Source organism: Heliangelus exortis, chromosome 10 (genome assembly GCF_036169615.1).
Source record: "Heliangelus exortis chromosome 10, bHelExo1.hap1, whole genome shotgun sequence".
Lineage (NCBI taxonomy): Eukaryota > Metazoa > Chordata > Aves > Apodiformes > Trochilidae > Heliangelus > Heliangelus exortis.
In genome coordinates this window covers 12,930,685-12,951,789 of record NC_092431.1, presented here as the reverse complement: position 1 = coordinate 12,951,789, position 21,105 = coordinate 12,930,685, and the positions used below count along the sequence as shown (strand labels likewise).

The window sequence follows — 21,105 nt, the reverse complement described above, 5'->3', positions numbered from 1 at the left end:
GAACATATGTGACTGGAGCTCAGCTGAGAAGCCAGGCCAGCACTCTCACAGTGAGAGAAGTGAAGCTTCTATACTTAAATTCCCTTATAGAAGGAAATGAGACTTTATGACATATTTTCATTGATGGTAGGCACAGAGCTGAGCTGAGAATACCACATCAGTTTCAGGAATTAATTTATTTTCCTATGATCTTTGTCAATCTGAATGAGAACCACAAAGCTTAAGAAATTGCTATCAGCCTAGATAATCCCCCCAAGCTGACCACCCATTTTCTGCTAACATATTTGATTTTAGGGGGGGTTAAACCAGTTTCTAAAATAAAAGAAAAGAGGTTTTTAACACAAGTATTGTCACAGCAATGGAGCAGATAGAGGAGCAACTGCTTATACCCAGGTCCTTCCTGGACATCTGATTTCAGTCTTGTTGCAAAGGTTGGCCTAAAAATTACTTTGCTGCCTAAATCAAATGCATTAGAAAATAAGAAAGTTAATAGTTATTAATTTTCTATGTAAGTGCAGCTGCAATATTATAGATATTCTTAAAAATCCTTCATACAGCACATCCCAAGTGAGAGTTATATGGTTTTACTTGTACTGCTTTCATAAGCAGTATAGTTAAACTAACATTAAATCAAAGCAGAATGTAGATCAAGCCTATAGGTAACAGCATTTAGCTTTGGTTTCAGGCAGTGATTTTCTCCCCAGATCAGATCGATGTGTAAGCAATTGCATTGACAGCAATAACAATGAACACAATGTATTTTTGGATGCAAGAGAGAAAAAATTCTTGTATATATATTAATACAATTCCATGTTATTTCAGTGGTTCTGGGCTTTTACATTTTACAAATGTATTAAAAATATTTTTGTGTTAAATTTTAACATTGAATATAATAAAAATTTAAAACAAACAAACAAAATGCAGAAAATATCCACACAGAACTTTTTTTGTAAAAACCAAGCAAAAAAATCAACCCAAACCCAGAGAAGTCAAGTTTTTTTTTCATGTGTTCAGATAAACATCAGGAGGCTGATGGATTTGTTAAATACCTTTTCAAATATCCAGGGAGGAAAAAGCTTTTTACTAGAGAAAAAAAGCGAAACATAGGTTGAGGCTGATGTATTCCCACTTTCCCAAGGCAACACAGATTGGTTTGAATGCTGCTGCTAGAAAGGAAAGGGAATGGGCTGGAGCCCACACTTGAGTAAATCCTGCCATTTCTGTTCCTGCCTCTGCACAGCCAGTGCCAGCACAGTGAAGACACTGGGATAAGCTGTTTTTAGAGAGTCTGGCAGAAGCAAGGCTTGATCCTTCATCTGTTCCTAGAATCACAGGGTGGGGATGAGTAGCTGTGGACTGATGTACCGGGCAATAATAGAATTACTACTATAGAAATAACAGAGGAAATGGATGCTGTAAAAATTAACAGTCTGAGTTTAACCAATTTGTGAAATGGCTTAGATCCTTATAATAAGTGAATATAAAAATTCCTTTGTGCTTTGCTACACAAAATAGGTTAGATTTGTGCTAGATTGTGTTATTTATACCATTTACATACATATTTACATATACCATTTACATAATTGTATTGGCATTACACGCCAAAGTACACCAGTGTGCTTTCACCAGAGGCCTGGAGTCTCTTTAGCTAGAGAGAAAAGTGTCAAAGGCCTTGGATTTCACCCTCTAGTGCCCAGGGACTCCACAGTGGGCTGGCCATGATCTCAACTATGGCTATGGAAGAGGAGGTGCCTCTGTGCTCATTCATTCCTTGGACTTTCCGCAGAGCCTTTTGGAAAACATAATATGCATAAAAGAAACTGTGGTGTGAGCTGTTTCTGAACAGGACCTAGGACAATAAAACCAATCACGAAAACAGTATCAGTAACAGTGAATGTTTAAAACCCCACAAATCACTGTTGTCAAATTCTGTCAACCTAGAGAAATGCTTAAAAGGAATATTTTAATCATATGATCTTTCTGTTTTCCAAGCAATCTCTCCTCTGTGGATGGCCTATGTCAGATAAGTAGCAGTAACTACCGGTACAGTAAAATCTAAGATTAATTTTGAACTAGTTAACAGAAAACATCAGATAATTTATGGCAAATTTTGCTACTAGATTTATTCCCATATAATGGAGCAATACTGTTCCCAAGTAGGAACCAATATGAGATCACACAGATATTCAATAGGTTCCAAAACAAAGTGGTTCTTGAATCATTTATAGGTGAAGAAAAAACATGCAAGACTAAGTCCTGAACAATTGTCCCTAAACAACAAAAATTCTTCTAAAATAACATATTTCAGAAATGTGCAATCAGGTGTTTTTTGGCAAAGAAATAGTTGATTAATTTTTAATGAAATAGCAAAATAACTGAAAAATTAAGAGTAGGAATAGAAAGCAGCCACAGTCTTGCACAAGAATGTGACTTTAATACTGATAAGCAGGTATATCTCTCCCATTCAAAAGGATTTCTAAAGCCAGCATTATGGAAGGAATTAGACTGGAGACCAGGCAACTCAAGCAAATGTAGTCCTAGAAAACAACCAACGCCTATTCTGAAATTTCAGAGCCACCCAGGTGGCAATGCTAAAGTTATTCTAAAGCATGTGGCTAGGAATGCAGTCAGTTCACAACCAATTTAAACATTTTTGGGGTAAAACCAGTAACATGCATATTGGCAACCTCACATAAACATTGGGGGAGATATAAAAAATTTTATAGCAGATTTTGGATTTATTCACAAATCATCTAAGCACAGCATTTCCAGACAAGAAAACAGAAGCTAATATGTTATCAGGAAGATATTATCTACAATGAACAAAACAGTATGCATATGGAGGCAAGAGATGTTGGAAATGCCTTCTTTCCTAAGAAAAAGCCCCAAAACAACAAAAAAAATAAGAGCATCTAGAGAGAGGAAAGCTATCATGTGTCTCATTTATTCACAATAATATCCAAAATGCTGTTATGGAGGCAAAATTAATATCATAACACAAGATTAATAAACATCATATTAGTATAAAAGTGGATTTGAGACAGTTTCTGCATATAACATACATGAAGAAGGAGCCTTTCATTGAAATAAAAACCAGAGAAGTAAGGTCTGTAGGTTTCTATTCTGATCTTGCAGTAGATTTCTTGTATAATATTAGCAAGTAATACTTTTCCCCTTTGAACTCTGATTTCTCTACATATAAATAAGGTGTGAATACTGGTAATGGATTTCAACAGTTTCTAAAATCTTGTGAATTCCATATTTTCTGTATGTTTTTATATTTTTAAAAAGCACGTACTTTAGTTAAAATTGGTTGAATACAGAAATGATCTTAATTGTCAGTAACACTATTCAAATTAATTTCTGAGCAAAGATAGACACTCTGAAGAACCTAGCATTGTGACTTTTTATCAAAGATAACGTGGCAAGGAGATAGGGATCAGAAGACACTGGCTAACTAAGTTAATCTGTTAGACATAGCAATTTCCTCTAAATTCAGTATCTAGCTTCCCCACTCCCTTCACAGGTAAGCTTAAGAACTGGGCAAGGCCTGTTTCTACATGGAAATGACAACTGTTTCAGAGTTCCTGAGGACTTTAGAGGCAGGTGAAGCACTTCACAAGCAGCTGGCAGAAGTCTCACAATCACCACCCTCACAGGAAACAGTTTCTTCCTAGTGTCCAACCTAAATCTCCCCTCTTCAAGTTTTAAACAATTTCCTCTTGTCCTCTCACTACACACCCAGGACAAGAGTACTCCCCAGCTTTCTTGTAGCTCCTTCAGATCTTGGAAGGTTGCTATGGGGTCATCTCACAGCCTTCTCTTCTCCAGCGGAATGACCCCAACTTTCTCAGCCTGCATCAGATCACAATCTGTTCTTCATTCCCATGTCCCTGGGTTGTGGGGGTTTTTTGGACAAGAAAATAACATTAATGAGTCAGGAACAACATTTCTTTTAGTTTTTACATGTCATTCAAATATCACTCCATGCAATTGCACCCTATTTTTTAACTATGACTGATCACCAATGGTCACTGCAGAAGGGAACATCTCCGGTCCAGGCCACATCCCCTTTGGGGAAGGAAATTAGTGAAAAAAAGGGGCTTTTACTGAGGTTTCTTGATCTGGAATCAAGCCCAGACAACAGTGCCACGGGGAGGGAACTCATCAGAGGGTTGCAGAGGAGATGTGGGCTGGTGACTGTGAAGTTAAAAGTGAAGTTAAGGGCAGCCTTGGCTGCAGTGACCACAGAATGATGGAATTCAGGATCCTGATGGCAACAAAGCTTCAGGAGAGCAGATTTCAACCTCTTTGTGTAGCTGTTTGGTAGGGTACCATGATATAAAATCCTGGATGGGAGAGGAGCCCAAGATGGATGGTCAATATTCAAGGATCACTTCCTTCAAGCCCAGGAACAATACATCCCAAGAAAGAGGAGGGCAGGCGTGTCAGGAGACCTGCATGGATGAACAAGGAGCTCCTGGATACTCTTACATGTAAAAATAATAACTTCAGAGGACAGAAACACTGTCTTTCAAGCCAAAGAAGCACCCCTGATATCAGTCTGCACAAGAGGACAGTAATACAGGGTTCAATATCAGCTGTAATTCTAGGCATGTGTGACAAGTTTTTCCTTCTAAAAGGGCAACCTCATTATGATAAAAATTCAACTTTGACTTCAATCTGAAATACAACTAAGAGTGTACATTTGGAAATTGGGCAAATCTTTACATTGAAATATCCACTGCACCATATTCCTTTCCTAGTTTGCATCAGAAGGGGCTCTCCACAGTCAAATTCACAGGGAAGGCAGATGTAAATAGAGACCCAAATCCAAGTTCTGACATTAGAGTAGTTCCACAAAACATAGTTAAGAAAATCATGGAAATATAACAGAAGCATTTAACAATGGAATGAGATTTTCAAGGGGGATGTGAAACTAAAATGTACATGAAATTCAATGGGGTTTTGTGCACTCAGTTTACTTTTGAATTTCAAGAACACATTCTGAATTGGACTATATCACTAAACAGAGTGATCTCATTTTGCAGGGTTCAGGGACTTAGTTTCCTATGGTTAAGTTAGATTTTAAATGAGTTAAAACACTGAGCTCTGTTTTCATACATGATTAGTATTACAGGGAACATCTCTGAATTTATACTTATGCATATTGTACTATGTCTCTGATGTGCTTATGGATTGCCAGAATGACTTATATAGCTAGGAAAAAAACAGACAGGTGAGCTACTGGGTTCAGAATCCTTTCTTCATGTTGTCTAGGAGAAAACAGAAAATGGCTTCATACACTTGAAGTAATTTTTGCTTCTCCCATGTTTCACCAGTCAACCTACCAGAGGTATATCCTGTCCCGACAGATTTCTTTTCACATAAATCCAAAGTCCACAACAGTCGCAGTAACATTGTTCCTTTATAACATACTTGTTATCAAACTGCTGTAAAGCAGCAGGAATCGAGTCAAATCTGCATTTAGCACCTGAAGTTAGGAGTAAAACCTCACTTACCGCCTCCACTTCTGCTGGGTCATACCAGACATTAATGTATGGATGCTGTAATGCTTCATCTACTGATATTCTCTTGGCAGGATCAATGACTAGCATCTTTGATAAAAGGTCCCTGGCTTGGCTGGCTAGAACAAGGAAATCAGATATACACAGAATTAGTAAAAAAACCCCACACAGTGGCTCCAGAGGAGGGTCAATTGGGTTAGCAAAGTAACACTGATACAATCTCTTTTGGAAATCACTTCTTGGCTTGTTACAGCAAGAGCTCTTCAGTAAGCATTGCAGGCAGGATTTACTAAGAAGGCACCAACATCAGGGCTGCATACCACAAGTACCCTAACGAGCTTCAGTGAGATGTTACATGTTGTATGCAGGGAGAGGGCTGAATAATATCCAAAGAAAAATGTGCTTGATATTATATATATGTATATTATATATATCTATACTATATATATATATATAATATCTGTATTATTGCCAGCATCAGAAAACAAAAGCTCACATAGTGAAGTCAAATCATGGCACTACTAAATCAAAGCCTGAAACTTAGAGGTACTCTTACTGTGCCTTAAAAAACATCCAAAATCTTCTGTACATTTTGAAGATTTTCACCAAGTCTGGCGGGAGGCAGTAAATATTTCAATAAGGCACAGGTAGCAGGCTTATTATAGGGGATCCCATTAGAAGCATTACTATCAAATCTGTAGCCTGGGGTCAACACACAATGGTATGGATGTGCCTCAGAACAACCACACAAGAAGTCTTGTCTGACATCACAAAGTGTAAATTAATGGGCACATCATCCTCCACTACAAAAATGCACAGCCTTACATTTACCTTGAGTTTTTTATAGCAAGATAGATAATAATATAGCCCAATGTTTCTATCAGACCACAAACTCATCTTCCTATTATCCAAATCATTTGTACTGATTAGATTTTGTAATAAATGTAATACCATCTAAAACCATGTGAAAAAAAGTGGTAACAACATAAAATCATAGAATTTTCGGGGCTGAAAGGGACCTTTTAGATCATGTAGTTCCAACCCCCCTGCCATGGGCAGGGACACCACACACTAGATCAGGTTGGGAAAATACATTTCTAGTATTATTGTCAATGTAGTGTTCTAAGTTCTTCCATTCTCAAAATTATTTCCCGTGAAAAAGAAAATCAAAGGAAAAAAATGTAAAGAGATGTAAGTGCAAAAATATTATTAGGTATTTCATCAGGCATGGGCGAATATCTAATTAAACAATTCACATTACATTATGGTGAAATACTTAGGTAGGGAATGAGATGATACAATGATGCACAAACAGAATTTTTTTAATGTAATGTCTCTTGTTCTTTAAATATCTCTTAAAAATTGGCTCTCTGTAGTATGATCAAATTCATGTGCTTCCTGTATCCAAAATATAGCAGCAGTGTTTGACAGTCAATTCTATTCATTAGTTCCAAATCTGAGAAAATTTTGCCCTTTGCAGGCAAACTGAAAACAACTTGAAACCATTACATGCCACCATAGTAAGTGGCCTCAAGTACTCAAGTGGTGCAGCTACACAGTACAAAGTTGGAGAGGTTCCAGAGCCATGATGTGAAATCCTTTCTTTACTCATCACTGAAGGCCAATGCCCTGGTTAAATAAAGCAAGATTTCAATATATGAAGCAGGTGTCTGCCTGAACTGGTATTTTTTACCAAAACCAAAACAGTGCAACCACTGAGATCTTCCATTGGAAATTCTAGTGGTCCTTTGTGTTACAAGTTTAAGATGAGAGTCAAGGAACATCTCATTTCCTCATGGTACAGAAACAACACACAGAAAGCTACAAGGATCTGCTCAACAGATCAGTGATAATATATGTTCCCTTGGCTGCCCCAGGGTCTCCAAAAACCGTTTTCAAAACAAGCCCCACAACTGAACAACACTCATGCAGTCATTCATCTTGGTAACTAAATGCAGTAAAAAGGAGTGAACTAGAGAGAAGAAAAATTGGAAAAAAACTTTGTTGCATTGTAGCTGTTGATATGCAAACCATGTCCTTTTGCCAGACATACCTTTGAGTTTGTTGTGTTCCGAGTCAGCTGGGAAGAGAGAGTCTGGAAAAAGTTTGGGGAAAGTGAGGCCAGCATACTTGGGTCTGTTCTCAACATAGTTCCGTACTGTCGGCTGCAGTTTCTTCATGAATTCTGGACAGGGTGTTCCCAGCTGCTCAATAACTTTATTCCACTGATCAATATCTGGACATCAGTAGTTAAGGAAAACAAAACACAAGCCCCAGTATACTGTTCTCTGGGAATCCTCAGAGGCATTTAACTCCCTTCATAACATCTTTGCAGTCACCATCTTTTCTCATCCTTATTCCTCCAGGTCCTACAGCGTGCAAAGGGCAAAATTCCCTCTCACAGCTATACTTATTTGAGGGCATTGTGCAATCTTAAATTCCACCATGGGAAAACACAGCTTCCTCTCCTTGGGTCAACACTTATTATTTTTATTTTTAACTTGCAATCCAGTGACTTGCACTCCCTCTTTTTTACATGCAGGTAATTGCCTCTCTGACACCTCAGCTAGATGGGTGCAGCAGGGAAGAACAGCACCTTCACCTGAAGAAACTGTATTACATTACAGGCAATTTGTACTGGTAATTTTTGTTTTTTTTTTTTTGTTTTTTTTTTTTTTTTTTGTGTGTGTGTGTGGTTTTTTTTTTTAGTTTTCTTCAGGTAGCAATCAAACATCTGATAGGTCTTATGTAGCTTTTACAGCCATGCTCAGAACAAGCCTTACCGGAAATTATTAAATTATGAAGCAAACTTCTATAAAATCAGTACCATGTCTACATCCCAGTGCCTAACTCACAGTGCTACAGATCTGATGATAACACTAGGAAAAAAAAGAAAGACTACATGCAGTCACAGGTACATTAATGCTAAAAAATATGATGAGGGGAGCTTTTTTAGGAACATACTGAAAAAAAAAAGCTTTTAAAAAACAAACATTCAGAGCACATATCAGCATAGAGCTGTTTGGGTTTTTAATTGTTCTTCTACATTATTATTATCATGAGTGTCTTAATTGTGGAGGAATTTCCCAAATACCAAAGACAGTTCCTCACAGTCTAGGAGAGAAGTCAGGTCAACAGCATGAAGAGTACAAGAAAAATAATTTTCAAAATTTAAAAAAACTGTTTTAGTTTAGGAAAACGGAAACTTAGTTTTTCACATACTTCGAAAATTCAAGACAGACTTAACTTAGGTTCCCATGAGCTATTTTATTTGAACAAAACTCAAATAAATAATTATAAAATTCCAGCTTTACTGATCAAAAGTGTTTAAAGAAATAAAGCAATTTAAACATATGCTTTAAGAATACTGAAGCAGTATTTTGAATGGTTTTCACTTCAACTGGAAATGGCTGCTAGAAATAGCAGTGGAGATTTTTCTGAATAACTTCCATTTTTAAATGAAATAAAAATTCATGTGAATCAAGCCCACACATACACACACCATAGGTCATATGTATATATTTTCATATTGTCCATGAAAAACATACTTTTCTCAATGGGAAACTAAAGAATTACAACAACAATTAAGTTATCCATTACTATAGCTGCTCAAAAAGTAGTTTGAAGATTTCATTATTATAATATAATTAGAATATTTTTTATTATTATCATACTAATAATATGATAATTCATTGTTATCATATTAATATTTCATTAAACATCTTATTAAAATTAAGTGTTTTGACATTCTAAACTTGTATTCACGTTAACACACTTCATTGTTTGCTGACTGAACTGTTTCAGAAGAAGGTCTTGTGGAGTAAATTGAAAACACAGAGTGTGCAAATGCTTTCTAGAAAAGAACAGAGGATACAGAAATGAAGTTGCTGTTAGTTGTGGCAAGAGCAGCAGATATCAGAAGCTTACACTTACACAGATCAGATTAAGCATCTCTAAGGCATTTAATGGAGGTAATTACAGAATGCTGTGGGACTTGGACACTTTGAGAGGGAAGATATAGTAAGATGCTCTGGATGTGTGTGATAAGGGAAAAAAGTAAAAAAAGATCCCAGAATAGGGCCTACACAGTGGGAATCAGTGTCAATGGTGATGGCGTGGGGAGAAGGAGAACCCTCAGACAACAGGGCAGTGCCCACTGCACACATTTCTTCTAAGCTGGCTGAAAGAATCTCTCTAAGAGATAAAAGGTAAGCAGGCTACCAACCATGAGGAGAAGATTTTAAGAGATGGAATAAGCTTCATGAGTGCAAAGATGACAGCCAAATCCAAGGGTGCTGGCAGTGCAACCATGTTCCACTCCTTGGCTACCCTTGATTTGCAGGAGGACAGCACCAGAGCTTTTGGAACCCTGGCTTGCACCAAGAGACAAAAATGTCAGGCTTTACATGTCAGCAACTTCAGGGACTGGTGCTGAGTAAATGATTAATCTGAATTGACAGTTGTGCTTCTTGACTATATTAATTCTGAGTTATATTATTGAAATACTGCCAAAACCCTTGGGTGAAATACATTCATTTAGTTCTGATAATAGCAATAGCAAAAGTATGGCCAGCAAGAGCAGGTGGAGACTGACCAGTTTTCAGTCAGAGGGACACACACATTTTTCTCTCTAGTATTGTTTCTCCACCAACCCAAGTCTTACCACCACGGATTATGTTCTGAGGCCCAATAAATTAAAACATGCAAGAATGTAATAATATCCTTGTGCAATACCAGTCCGGCTCCATTTCATTGTTGTATTTCATAGAGTCACTGGTTGTAATGGATCTGTCATGTAACTGATGATACGAAGTTGTACCCCTCATGGTGCAAGATTTAAAAAAAGAGTTTTGAAAGAATTCTGAAGGCTACTTCTTGAAGCAAAGAGAAGCAGCTTAATCTAGTTGACAGAATTGACTTAAGCAATTCTGCAAGAAAAAAAAAACATTACTATAGACCAGTGCTAATGTAAATCAAATACAGACCTTATCTGCACACCAACTGAAAAGAGTTGTACTACCAGTTATCATAGCTGTGACAGAGATTTCTCAGGCCAAAAAAGATTAATCTGCATTTGAGTGAAAAAAACCTTGAAAAACCGGATAACAGAATCACTGAGTCAAGGAACATTAGGTGGACCTCTGGAATCACCTAGTCCAACTCCCCTGCCAGAGCAGGTTCACCTAGAGTAGTCTGCACATCCAGGCAGGTTTTGAATGTCTCCAGAGATGGAGACTCCACCACCTCTCTGGGCAGCCTGCTCCAGTGCTCCCTTACCTTACAGTAAAGATGTTCCTCCTTACATTTTGGTTGAACCTCCTGGGTTCCCCTTTGTAACCACCACCCCTTGTCCTGTCACTGGACCCCACTGAAGAGTCTGGTCCCATCCTCCTGACACCCACCCTTTAGATATCTGTAACTATTTGTGAGATATCTGTAGGCATGACAATAACACTTCTCCTGGATGAACAGACCCAGCTTCCTCAGCTTTTCCTCGTATGGTAGGTGCTCCACTCCCCTGATCATCTTGGTGGCTCTGGGCTGGACTCTCTCCAGTAGTTCCTTCTCCTTCATAAACTGGGGAGCCCAGGACTGGAAACAGTACTCCAGATGGACACAAATTGGTATTAAACACTTTTCAAATCACAATATGCTTGTGAAACGAAGCACTGCCTGTGAAGAAAAAACTACTGAAAACCAATTCTGGTACACTGCCAGCCTTTACCTATTTTGTCAGAGGCGGCCTTTTTTTTTTTTTTCTTAAAGAAACAGATTTTTAATTACTCCTGCTCCTTCTATACTTAAGCACATCCTTAAGTATGCAGCCCTCAAGCTACTTAAGTTTATAGACCCTGATGATGAAATTTTACAGCTGCCCAACTCCATCACACATCTGAAGAAATAATCTTTTGTACTGAAACACCAAGCAATTTCTATGCAGATTTAAGGAAGAAGATCCCACTAGGTCACCAGTCTCAGTAGGATGGGTCTGCCCTTGCAAATTTCTGACTGATTTCAGCTGCACAGATAATAAGTACAGGCACAGGAACAAGTACTAAAGCCCTGCCTGTGGCTGCTCAGCAGCAGGAGAGAAGTGGGAGAGGATGGTTTTGGAGAATATGTGGCTTTTTGTGAAGAGGTGCTCAGTGCCCTGAAAGAAAGCAATGGCATAATTCTGTGCTCAGAGAGTAGACACTCATGGAATAGTGTAAGAAAAGTAGAGTGGTACATAAAATGCCATGCAAATTTAGCACTGCATTATAAATAAAAAAGAAGACCATGAACTCAATTACAGAACAACCCCAAACAAATCAGCAGGTGGCAATGCCAACTCCTGTAGGATTACTGCAATAATAAATAGCACACAATGGTTTAATTATAGAGGCTTTGTGTGATTTCTTTTTAACAAGTATATAGCTGTGTCAAAGAAACAACATTTTGAATAGCTATATAGGACAGTTCAGTTATTTTTGTACTTGGGGATTTCTTTAAATTATGTAAGTCTATTAACATAAAACCAGTTCTGACTGAACTATGCTAACCCTCACACTTCAATTTCTCACTCCACATTCACTCACAAGCACAGCTTGGGCCAAATCTTCATGGAGAACAAATGGATGCTCAAGAGTTACATGCACATGTAGAAGGGAAAGGTTTGCTTTCACGGATGCAGATAAGAAGAGCTCTAGATCACATGCAAACTCACAGGAGTTTTAGCACTCATTTCAGTATGCGTATGATCATCCAACCTTTTGGACAAAACATAAATCAGAATCTTAATATGACAAAGCTGCTTCTTTTATTTTCAGGTATTATTTTATTCACGTTAAACCCTTTAAAGTGTGAATGAGCCTAAAAGTGAAGTCTTAAGCTGAATTAGTGAGTATGAATGTATATGCACACACACACATACCTAAGATCAACATGCACACACATCCAGAGGAAATTACATAAAAGTGAAGAATGTCTGGAAAATCCTCTGGAGAGTAAGTACAGAGTTTACAAGGAAAATGTCCAAAGGTCATCTCCATTCCTCATTTGTGCAATCCTGTGAACCATAAAGCACCAGAGTTAGACCAAGCATGCTGGGAGCTCAGTTGCGCTGGGAGCGCAAGAAACCACTTTCACTATCTGATAAATAACAGAGTATATATCAAAACTTTAATAAATATCAATCAAAGTAAGAATTATGTCTGCTCAGCACTAAATGCAAAAGAGTCTCTAAGGAAAATATTTATATACCTAGTCTTCTTGTCCACTGATTTAATGCATTTATCTGTAAAACAGTTCTTGTTGATGTAAAAAATACATTCCACTTTCACATAATAGTTACATGTACTTAAATAAAGAATGACAGACCGAAGTCCCTTACAACAGTTCCCAAGGAAATTTCCAGCCCTTTGAGTCACAAAATGGCTACAAAGTCATACTTGCAGTCTTGGGAAGCAGAAGTCATCCCCAAACTGAAGCCATTTACTACCTTCCTACTTCACAACCACTTGCAGAGCAAACAATAATGAAGCATTTCTAAAAGTTATATCTAAACTAATCATACCTTCTTCCTGAAATGCAGAATCTCATGCACAACATTCTGGGATAAACAGTGACTTGTGCTTACCATTCTACAATCTGAACCTGACATGAAACAACTCCCTCTGACAATCCATGAAGAGATGTGTGTGACAACAAAACTAAGAGCAAATGGTCCCTGGCTGTAGAAAGTGATTCTGATGAACCATGTAGGAGGTTGTTTCCTATCTTTCTTACACTTGCTGCAGTTTTCACCTAAGACTTTTACTGAGAGGCAGCAATGGTTTATTGACATTTTGACTTTCAAGACTTTTGCAGTGGGACTTGACCCAGTTCTTTAGATGCAGCACAAGTGGATGTCAGCACTAGTCCAGTGGGAAGGTGCTGGAGGAGAAAGGGTCAGGGTGGTACCTACTGAGGCCAAAATGGCTTCTAGGAAGGATACGATCAGTGCCAGGAAACAACACAGCACCTTTAATCATTTCTCCCATGATGCACCCTACTGACCACATGTCAACTGAAAACAAAAATGAAATGAAGGTAAACAAGAAAACAGGAACAGTATGACAAATAAATGAGAAGACTTATCCAATCATGCCATAGCCCAGAGCCTGCAGCCCACACCACAGCCACAGATCTGCCTTTCACTCCCTGCAGAGGCTTTTCTGCTTGAGCATACAAGTTTCATGACAACATAGCAAGTCTGTGAAAAATCAACTCCAACAATTTTCTTTACCCCATCATGGATGAAAGACAATGCTATTAAATACAGAAAACCAAGGAAGTCCGACAGCTGGCCCTCGTGTCATAATGGAACTTTGGGATTAAAATTCACCAATTAATTTTGCCTTTTTAAAGTTTTCATTTGCATTCATTACCTAGATTTATACCACTTTGTATTGTAAATGAATGCTGGTCTCTGTATTCAAGGAGGATATGCAAACTGCTTCCCCTTTACCCTTTCAGTTACCAGAGATCCATACACATTGTCACAAGCTGAGCTACCAGAAACCACAAAAAGAACTTGGGTCCTTGTGAAGATGTACCCACCTCTTATTCAGGGGCATGAAGGGAGTTTGTTGAGATCATTTGACTCTAATAATGCTTGCTTTAGTGCCTCTTGGCTCACTTCCATTGAATCTTACTGAAGCCAGCAGTCCATAATAGGGGTCTTGAGAATCTATTAAGATTCCCATTTGCCATGGTAGGAAATGGTGATCTCTAAACAGGACAGCTGAGACATAGCAACACTAAGCTGTTCCTTCTGTATTGAAATTCAGAGCAAGTCAGGGGACTATTTACTTTGTACAGAGAAGAGCAATTCAGCTGAGTGAAACAAAACTAACCACAATTTACACTGGAACACAAGATGAGAGTAAGACTCCTTAAGTGGGATTACTGTGCTGTTTTCCCCCATACCAATGTCATGAAACCACATTACCTCTGCTGTCCTTGCTCTATGATAAGCATAGGGCATGGAAGCAAGAAAAGGGACAGAATGGTCTCAAGGGTCAGAAACTGCCGGAAAAAATGAAAAGCATCATGCTGCTTGGCTAAATTTACTCATATAATTTCATACTGAGCAACAGATTAAAGTGGACTTGGCTTTGAAGACAAATGTCCTATCTGTGGATATCTTTACATGCCTGGGTGTAATGTTCACACTGCTTTATTTAGCATATGAAAAGCGGCATCACTACAAATCAATAAAAAACCAAACAAATAAATAAAAGGCTATGTGTTTGGAAGTAAAAGGAAAACCTAGAGATGAAAATATTGCTGCTTTCATCACAAGCTAAACAGCATGCAAAATATCAGGAAAAGATAAAGCAAGCAGTTGTTTGTTCATCTGTTATTAATTCCTTTTTTATTTTCAGAAGCTGCCTTCTGACATTACTGCTCCACGCTGTGCTCAAGAGCACACACAGAGAATTGAACTGGTGACTGACCAAGCTATAAATTCTGCAAAAGCAGAGAGGATTGATCTCATCTACTCCTAAGGTCTTTGAAAATTTCCAAATCAGAAAAAGCAAAGATGAACATCTGAATATAACTGATGGCTGAAGAGAAAAAGATCTGTTCCTTCTTGCCTGCTGCCTTTTTTCTCTCCTGAGCCAATTAGAAATAAGTCAAATGAAAATACACAGTTTCACTGTGAGTTTAAGAAACATAGTTTGTTGGAGGTTAGGGGTTTTAGCATATGCAGCAGCAGCTGTCAGAACCCCAGTTAAGGTACTGAAACTTGTGCAAAGCTCCATAAGGGACTGCAGTAACAGAGATCTAAGTCTCAGCCCTCAGTTTCACTTAGTTCAACATCAGTCCAGACGTAGTCTGAGTTATTTCAGTTATTCAGGCACTGGAAAACAAACTACAGTCTCCAAACATTTGCACTCAGCTCCAATGTACTGATAATTTACATTTGGTTCAAGATTTTTTCTTAAATGCAAGATATTCACAAAGAATGGCAATGCTTCAATACATGAAATATGTCTGAGCTTTAATCAAATGCAGGCAGGCTTACTGATAGCTACAGAGACCTCTGCGTGACTCTAGGTAAAACCTCAGTTTATCAACTATTTGCCTTGATGTTTTAGGATCACATGAAACTCAGTGTTAAGGAATTCAGCCTACAACTTTTCATGACTCTCTGTACTGAAATTGCTGAGATTTGGGTAGCCCTTAATGGGAAGCCCCCTCATTAGAATACACATGTCCTGGATTACTCAAATGTAGGGGTTTTTTACTTTGTTCAAAATCTCTACAAAGCAGATTATTGCCAGAGCATTATGAAGTACACTCCTGAGTGTGTGCATAAACTTCAAAATACAAGTAAGTTTTCCAAGGATGCCAAATGTTATTCTGGCATAGCCACCTTGAATAAATGTCCATCACAAACCATGTGCAAGTGTTTTCCTCAACAAAGGAAATATTTCACTCATATAGCAAATCTTAACCTCTGGGCCACCTACTGGTTCTGATTCCATGCCAAATAGTTAAGAAATACAGTGACTGAGTCAGGGCTATCTTGCAAAACATTTGGGGAATGAATCTGTCCTTCACAGGAACCTCCAAAATCTCCACAGAAGTGGAATAGAATTTGTGGAGGCTGCACAGAAGTTGCTATGTTGCCACACATGCATGCCCCTCATCCCCAAGACCTTCCTGTGTCCTGGAGAAGCAGTCAGTGCTGGCTGCTAGTGCACAGGGAAAGTGACCAGAAGTCATGGTGAGAAGGAAGAGTCAATATGGAAGAACATTAATGGCATCTATTCCTCTTCATGCTTTTGTCCAACATACTTCCTGACCCAAATAAATGTTTGATCATTCTTCCAGGTGTTAAATTGCCATCACCAAAGCTGCAGAAGGGTCAGGAATTATGTAACTACACAAAGATGCTTCTATATGGAAAGCTAACCTTCCATGGACACCTGCTTTGTAACTTGGCTGTGGATGCAATTCCTGTTTCTGCTGCAGGCTGTTCCTGCCAGGCTGGATGACTGGAGAAAGCATGGATGTCACAGGTACTGAAGACAACGTAACTGCCTTCCTCATTCCTCTGTCATGGCAACTGCTGGAAAATCTGCAACTGCCCTTACTAAACACTTTCTGAAACCCGAAGTGAATTTCCTGTTTGCATTCAATGAAAATCATTACATTAAAATTAAAATTCATTAAATACATGCCACCTTTGTGGAGACCAGAGAGGCAGGCTCAGCTGAATGAGTTTTGCTATCTTTCCCAGTCTCATGACCTAGTTCACCTCTCTGCCCAGAGTGTGAGAATGCAAAGCATTCCCATTTGTAATAGCTCCTGTTAATGTGTAATCCAAAATATTTAGCACACAAGACTGTCTCCCAACTAAAATGTCAAGGTGTGCCTGACACAAGACAGTGATCTTCTCTCTCCAAACCTGCCTCAAGCTGAAACATATCTTGCTGGGTAGGACCTCCCTTTACCTCCATCTCTGTTGTTGAGACCTCCTGCAGATCTGCACTGCTCTTGTTTGAACTTTTAGGAAAAATATAGTAGTCTGTATTGGCACTGTTTTGCCAGGTTTATCTTTTATTTCTATGCAATTAAAAAAAAAAAAAGGACATTTATAAAAATACTTGATAATTCTTGGCAGCACATGGGTGAAGATGCTTTTTTTTCCACAAGCTCCAGATAGCACAGCTACAAAGGCTTCAGAGTGCCAATGCCAAAGAATGTCTCAAACACTTGAAAAAAAAAGCCTCCCAAATCTACCAGACCCCTTCCTTCCTCAGTTCTGTTGTGGCAAACTCCCAGTTTGGTGATATTACAATCTCAGGACCTTGCTGAGAGACTAAAGCCCTTCCCTTCATACTTGCATTTATTATATGCATGGATTTCAACATGTTTTAACAAGTGTCCAGCACCATATCAACTCAATCCATTAAGATGTCTTGAGAAAGTCTTTCCTAATTTAAGCATCACTTTGCACATGCTATTAAAAACCCTTTCTCAATAACAGCAAAAGGGTTCCAAAATGTCTGGATATTGCATTCATTTCTCATTTGCTGCCTGCAACTGGAGCTGCAACAGCTGCTCTCCTGACAGAATCTAGATGGCACTGAAAGGAAGTTGTCACAAATTTACAAGTGTGATGATTCAAATCGATGTATGAATTCCTCACTTTTTTAAAAAAAAGTTTTTGCAAGTTCCAAACTGATAGGCATCATGCCTCCTTATGACACAGCTAAGCTGTCTCTCTCTGGGATTCAGGTTAGCTGATGATCACCTTCATTTGGCATTGACAAAACTGATATGCAGTAGACAGAGCTGCAGAGCCTGGCCCATATGGAAAAAACACAAATCACATCCAAATCTGTGCTCTTAAGCTACAGTGCCAAACAAGTGCTGAAAACCTACTGTTTTCCTTGGGAACTTCTGCTCCATTGTCCCCTTCAGAACAGCAGAGCTTGCAGAGGGACTGGACAGGATACCACATGATATTAACAGGCACATCATGTATATTAAGAAAAGATCATGGGAATCCTGAGATGCAAGCTCAAGAATGAGTGAAGGCACGGGGAATGACTCATGCTCTTCCCTGTCTGCTTGTTTATTTTGCATATAAATATATAAGAACATCATGGCAGTAAGAGACCTATGAAGAACCTTGCCAAGGTGAAACACACTACCACTGCATCTAAGAGACAGTAACATTTAAAACATGTTTTGCAGATCCTTCCATTGCCAGCTTCAGACCCTGTTTTTAGCTTAATTTAAATTTTGACTTGGAAGACTCTCTTCTCAGGTCTCAAAGAATATTCAAGTACAGTTGTTTTACCTCTTCCAGCAGGAATCCCACAGGTAGTGTCTCCTGCTAAAATATAAGCAGATTAGCATATCATTTAAGTACTCCTATGTTTTTCATACTTGATAAGCGATATACAATTTATCATTTAAGTGTACTTATGCATTTTCATACTTCATAAATGATATGGAATTCTTAGTGTGCTCCAGTCCTCTATTTTGATCCTGACCAAATACTTATGCACTCTTGACAAAATACACTTCTGTACTATCTGTTTTGTCTAAAAGTTCTCAATTCTCTGCTCAACTGTACCTTTGAATCTCAGCTCCAATTAGTACAAGTGCCATCAAGGAAAAGTTGATTAGTTGATTACTGAAAAGGCAACTAGCCTTCATGTTCATGAGGCATCAGTAGATGTAGCCCATATGTACACCTCAACACTTGACCATTTTGGAAACTGCATGTTCAGACACATGTTGAAAATATTTAAGTGTTGAAAAACAAGCAGTGGCTCATCTTCATTGTAGCAGCTGGGATCCACTCCAAACACAACACAGATCACAGACAGCATGGGGCTCTTACACTGAGGGCAAATTCCACAATAAAATGTGAGAATATACATATCTGGATTAAAAAAGAAGACTGGCAACAGCCAAATTGTCTTCACAGCTACACTGAGCTACTACAGAGCTACTACTCTCTGAGACAGACCTTGTCTCACAAGAGCAAACTTCCCCCCATAAAATCACAATTCAAACTCTTGCTATATTCTCAGAAAAATCCTGAGTCCAAAACCAAATTTATCCAAAGAGGAATCATCCATCTGAACACAATCCAAACAGACATCAAATGCCATCACAGCTAACAGACACTTAAACAGCAGGTTAATGCATAACACCTGATCCAACATGGAAAACCAGGCCAGCCATTCATAAAAGTCTTTTTTAAATAATCATAATGCTAATTGCTGGGTTTGGCTTATTTCTTTTTTAAAAAGCAAAACAAGGTGTAAGAAAATACCCACTACAATGGTCACTTCTAAGTGCTATGGTTAAGATTAGCTTTTTTACATTTTTCTTTTCATAAAATTTTGCAGCAGCTGTGAAATTTTTCTTAGATGTATACTGTGCCTTTCAGGAATATTCTTACTCCAGGCTAGAAGAAAGTAAGCTTCTTATATTGATAGCAAGTGTACACAGTAAACTTTCTTCTGAATAACTAAAAGCACTGAAACTTTTATTTTCTATAGTAACTTGCTTCTTTCAACTAGAAAGCTCACTGATTGAAGGCCATAAGTATGCCAAAGAAAGCTTTATTGTAATTTGTTGTTTGTGAAATTTACCTGCAGCTGCATAAATCATACTTGAGCTCTTCCCTATTTCTAGGAGACAAACTAGATCTTCTCATCAACAGCCACTGAGAGAGGGGAAAAAACACTGGCAATGCAGCCTTTCTAAAACTGAAGACTCCCATTCATGAGGTCAAACTGGTAAACAAATGAGTATTGACTTAGAAATGAAAGTACAGATTCCATGTTTTTCTTTAAAAAAAAATCAATTTCTTTAAAAAAAAAAACTGCTTCCAATTCACCTGCATAAATCCACCACTAAGATGTGGTATCAGTTGTGACTTGGACAACATACACTATATTTCAAGGTATGGCATATGAAATAATTTAAAACATAGGACCCTCCCACAGTTTCCACAATGTTTTCTACATTGCTTAAAAATTCAATTGTCATTTTAACTGACACTGAAAGGTTTTTAAAAAATATTCTTTTGCTCTCTCTGAATAAGACACTGTCATCAGACTGTTGGGACAGCCAGACAGAAACAAAATAATTCTTATGTCTGAATGATTTTTAAAAAGGTATGTTATTTAAATTATATAGCATTTGTATAATACTTCTTTTTTTTTTTCTGGAAATGGGCAAAGAGCATGAATCTTAAATATAATTTGTTGCTGAAAAAGGAGAGCAACTGACTAATTATGGTGCTATGTTTTTACACTGAAATAGTTCTTTTTATTTTATTCTAGATGCTTATAAACTAAAAACTCAATCAGACTTCCCTGATAAATCAAATGGAAATATCCTCAGTATTTACAGATGAACCTCAAGTATCTGTTTTATTATTGTTTAGTTTTACGTCATACACTTAAAAAAAAAAAAAAAAAAAAAAAAAGCACAGTATTTCGAGGAAGAGTTATGATGGTGTTTCTGAGGTGTCACTACAGTATCACCAGCACATTTAATTACAGGTTCATGAATGCTGGGAGCTGCTCTGCACATTCAAATAACAGCAGGTGGGTGTGCAGTCTGCTCCATATGTTGCAGGAAAGGCTCAACACCTATGGAGTGACATCTCAAGGTATCCATTAATAATAAAAAACACCATTCTTACTTTTTTGTTGTGTTCTGCATCCAGTAGATTTCCAGTTCATACTCCTATAAGAATATAACCCAGTACAATGTTGCTGTTTGCTCCTCAGCAAACAAGAGGTACTTGCAGCTTCCCCATCTACCTGTAGTAAAGTTTAACTGCATCTTCACATGGCTACAAGGAAGGACTCTGTTTTCAGAGAAAGCTGACAGAGAAGAAGAGAAAATAGGCCAGGCAAGACCTAACTCTGACAAAAACTACAGGAATCACTTAAGAGCCAGCATAAAAAATTACTTCTACCACTACAAGTTTGTAAAAGCTGGGGTTAGTCCACACCAACTGCCAGGATCTGCTAATGCCAGATTTTTATGGTGTCTTTCTGCCAGC

General features: G+C 38.1%; 1 protein-coding gene across 13 annotated transcripts in view; it reads right to left on the bottom strand.

The window, feature by feature from the left end:
* The window catches only part of MAPK10 (mitogen-activated protein kinase 10), a 106,598-nt gene that overhangs the window by 10,797 nt on the left and 74,696 nt on the right, over positions 1 to 21,105 (bottom strand). For 10 of the 13 annotated variants that reach the window (XM_071753602.1, XM_071753604.1, XM_071753599.1 and 7 more), the window contains 2 exons: positions 7,582 to 7,764; positions 5,523 to 5,647 (listed from right to left, as the gene is read on the bottom strand). In XM_071753602.1, the coding sequence (XP_071609703.1) occupies positions 5,523 to 5,647; positions 7,582 to 7,764 (308 nt within the window). Of the gene's footprint in view, positions 1 to 5,522; positions 5,648 to 7,581; positions 7,765 to 13,503; positions 13,576 to 21,105 lie in introns of those variants that run through there. The other 3 variants (XM_071753594.1, XM_071753600.1, XR_011727764.1) reach the window with 2 other exon arrangements.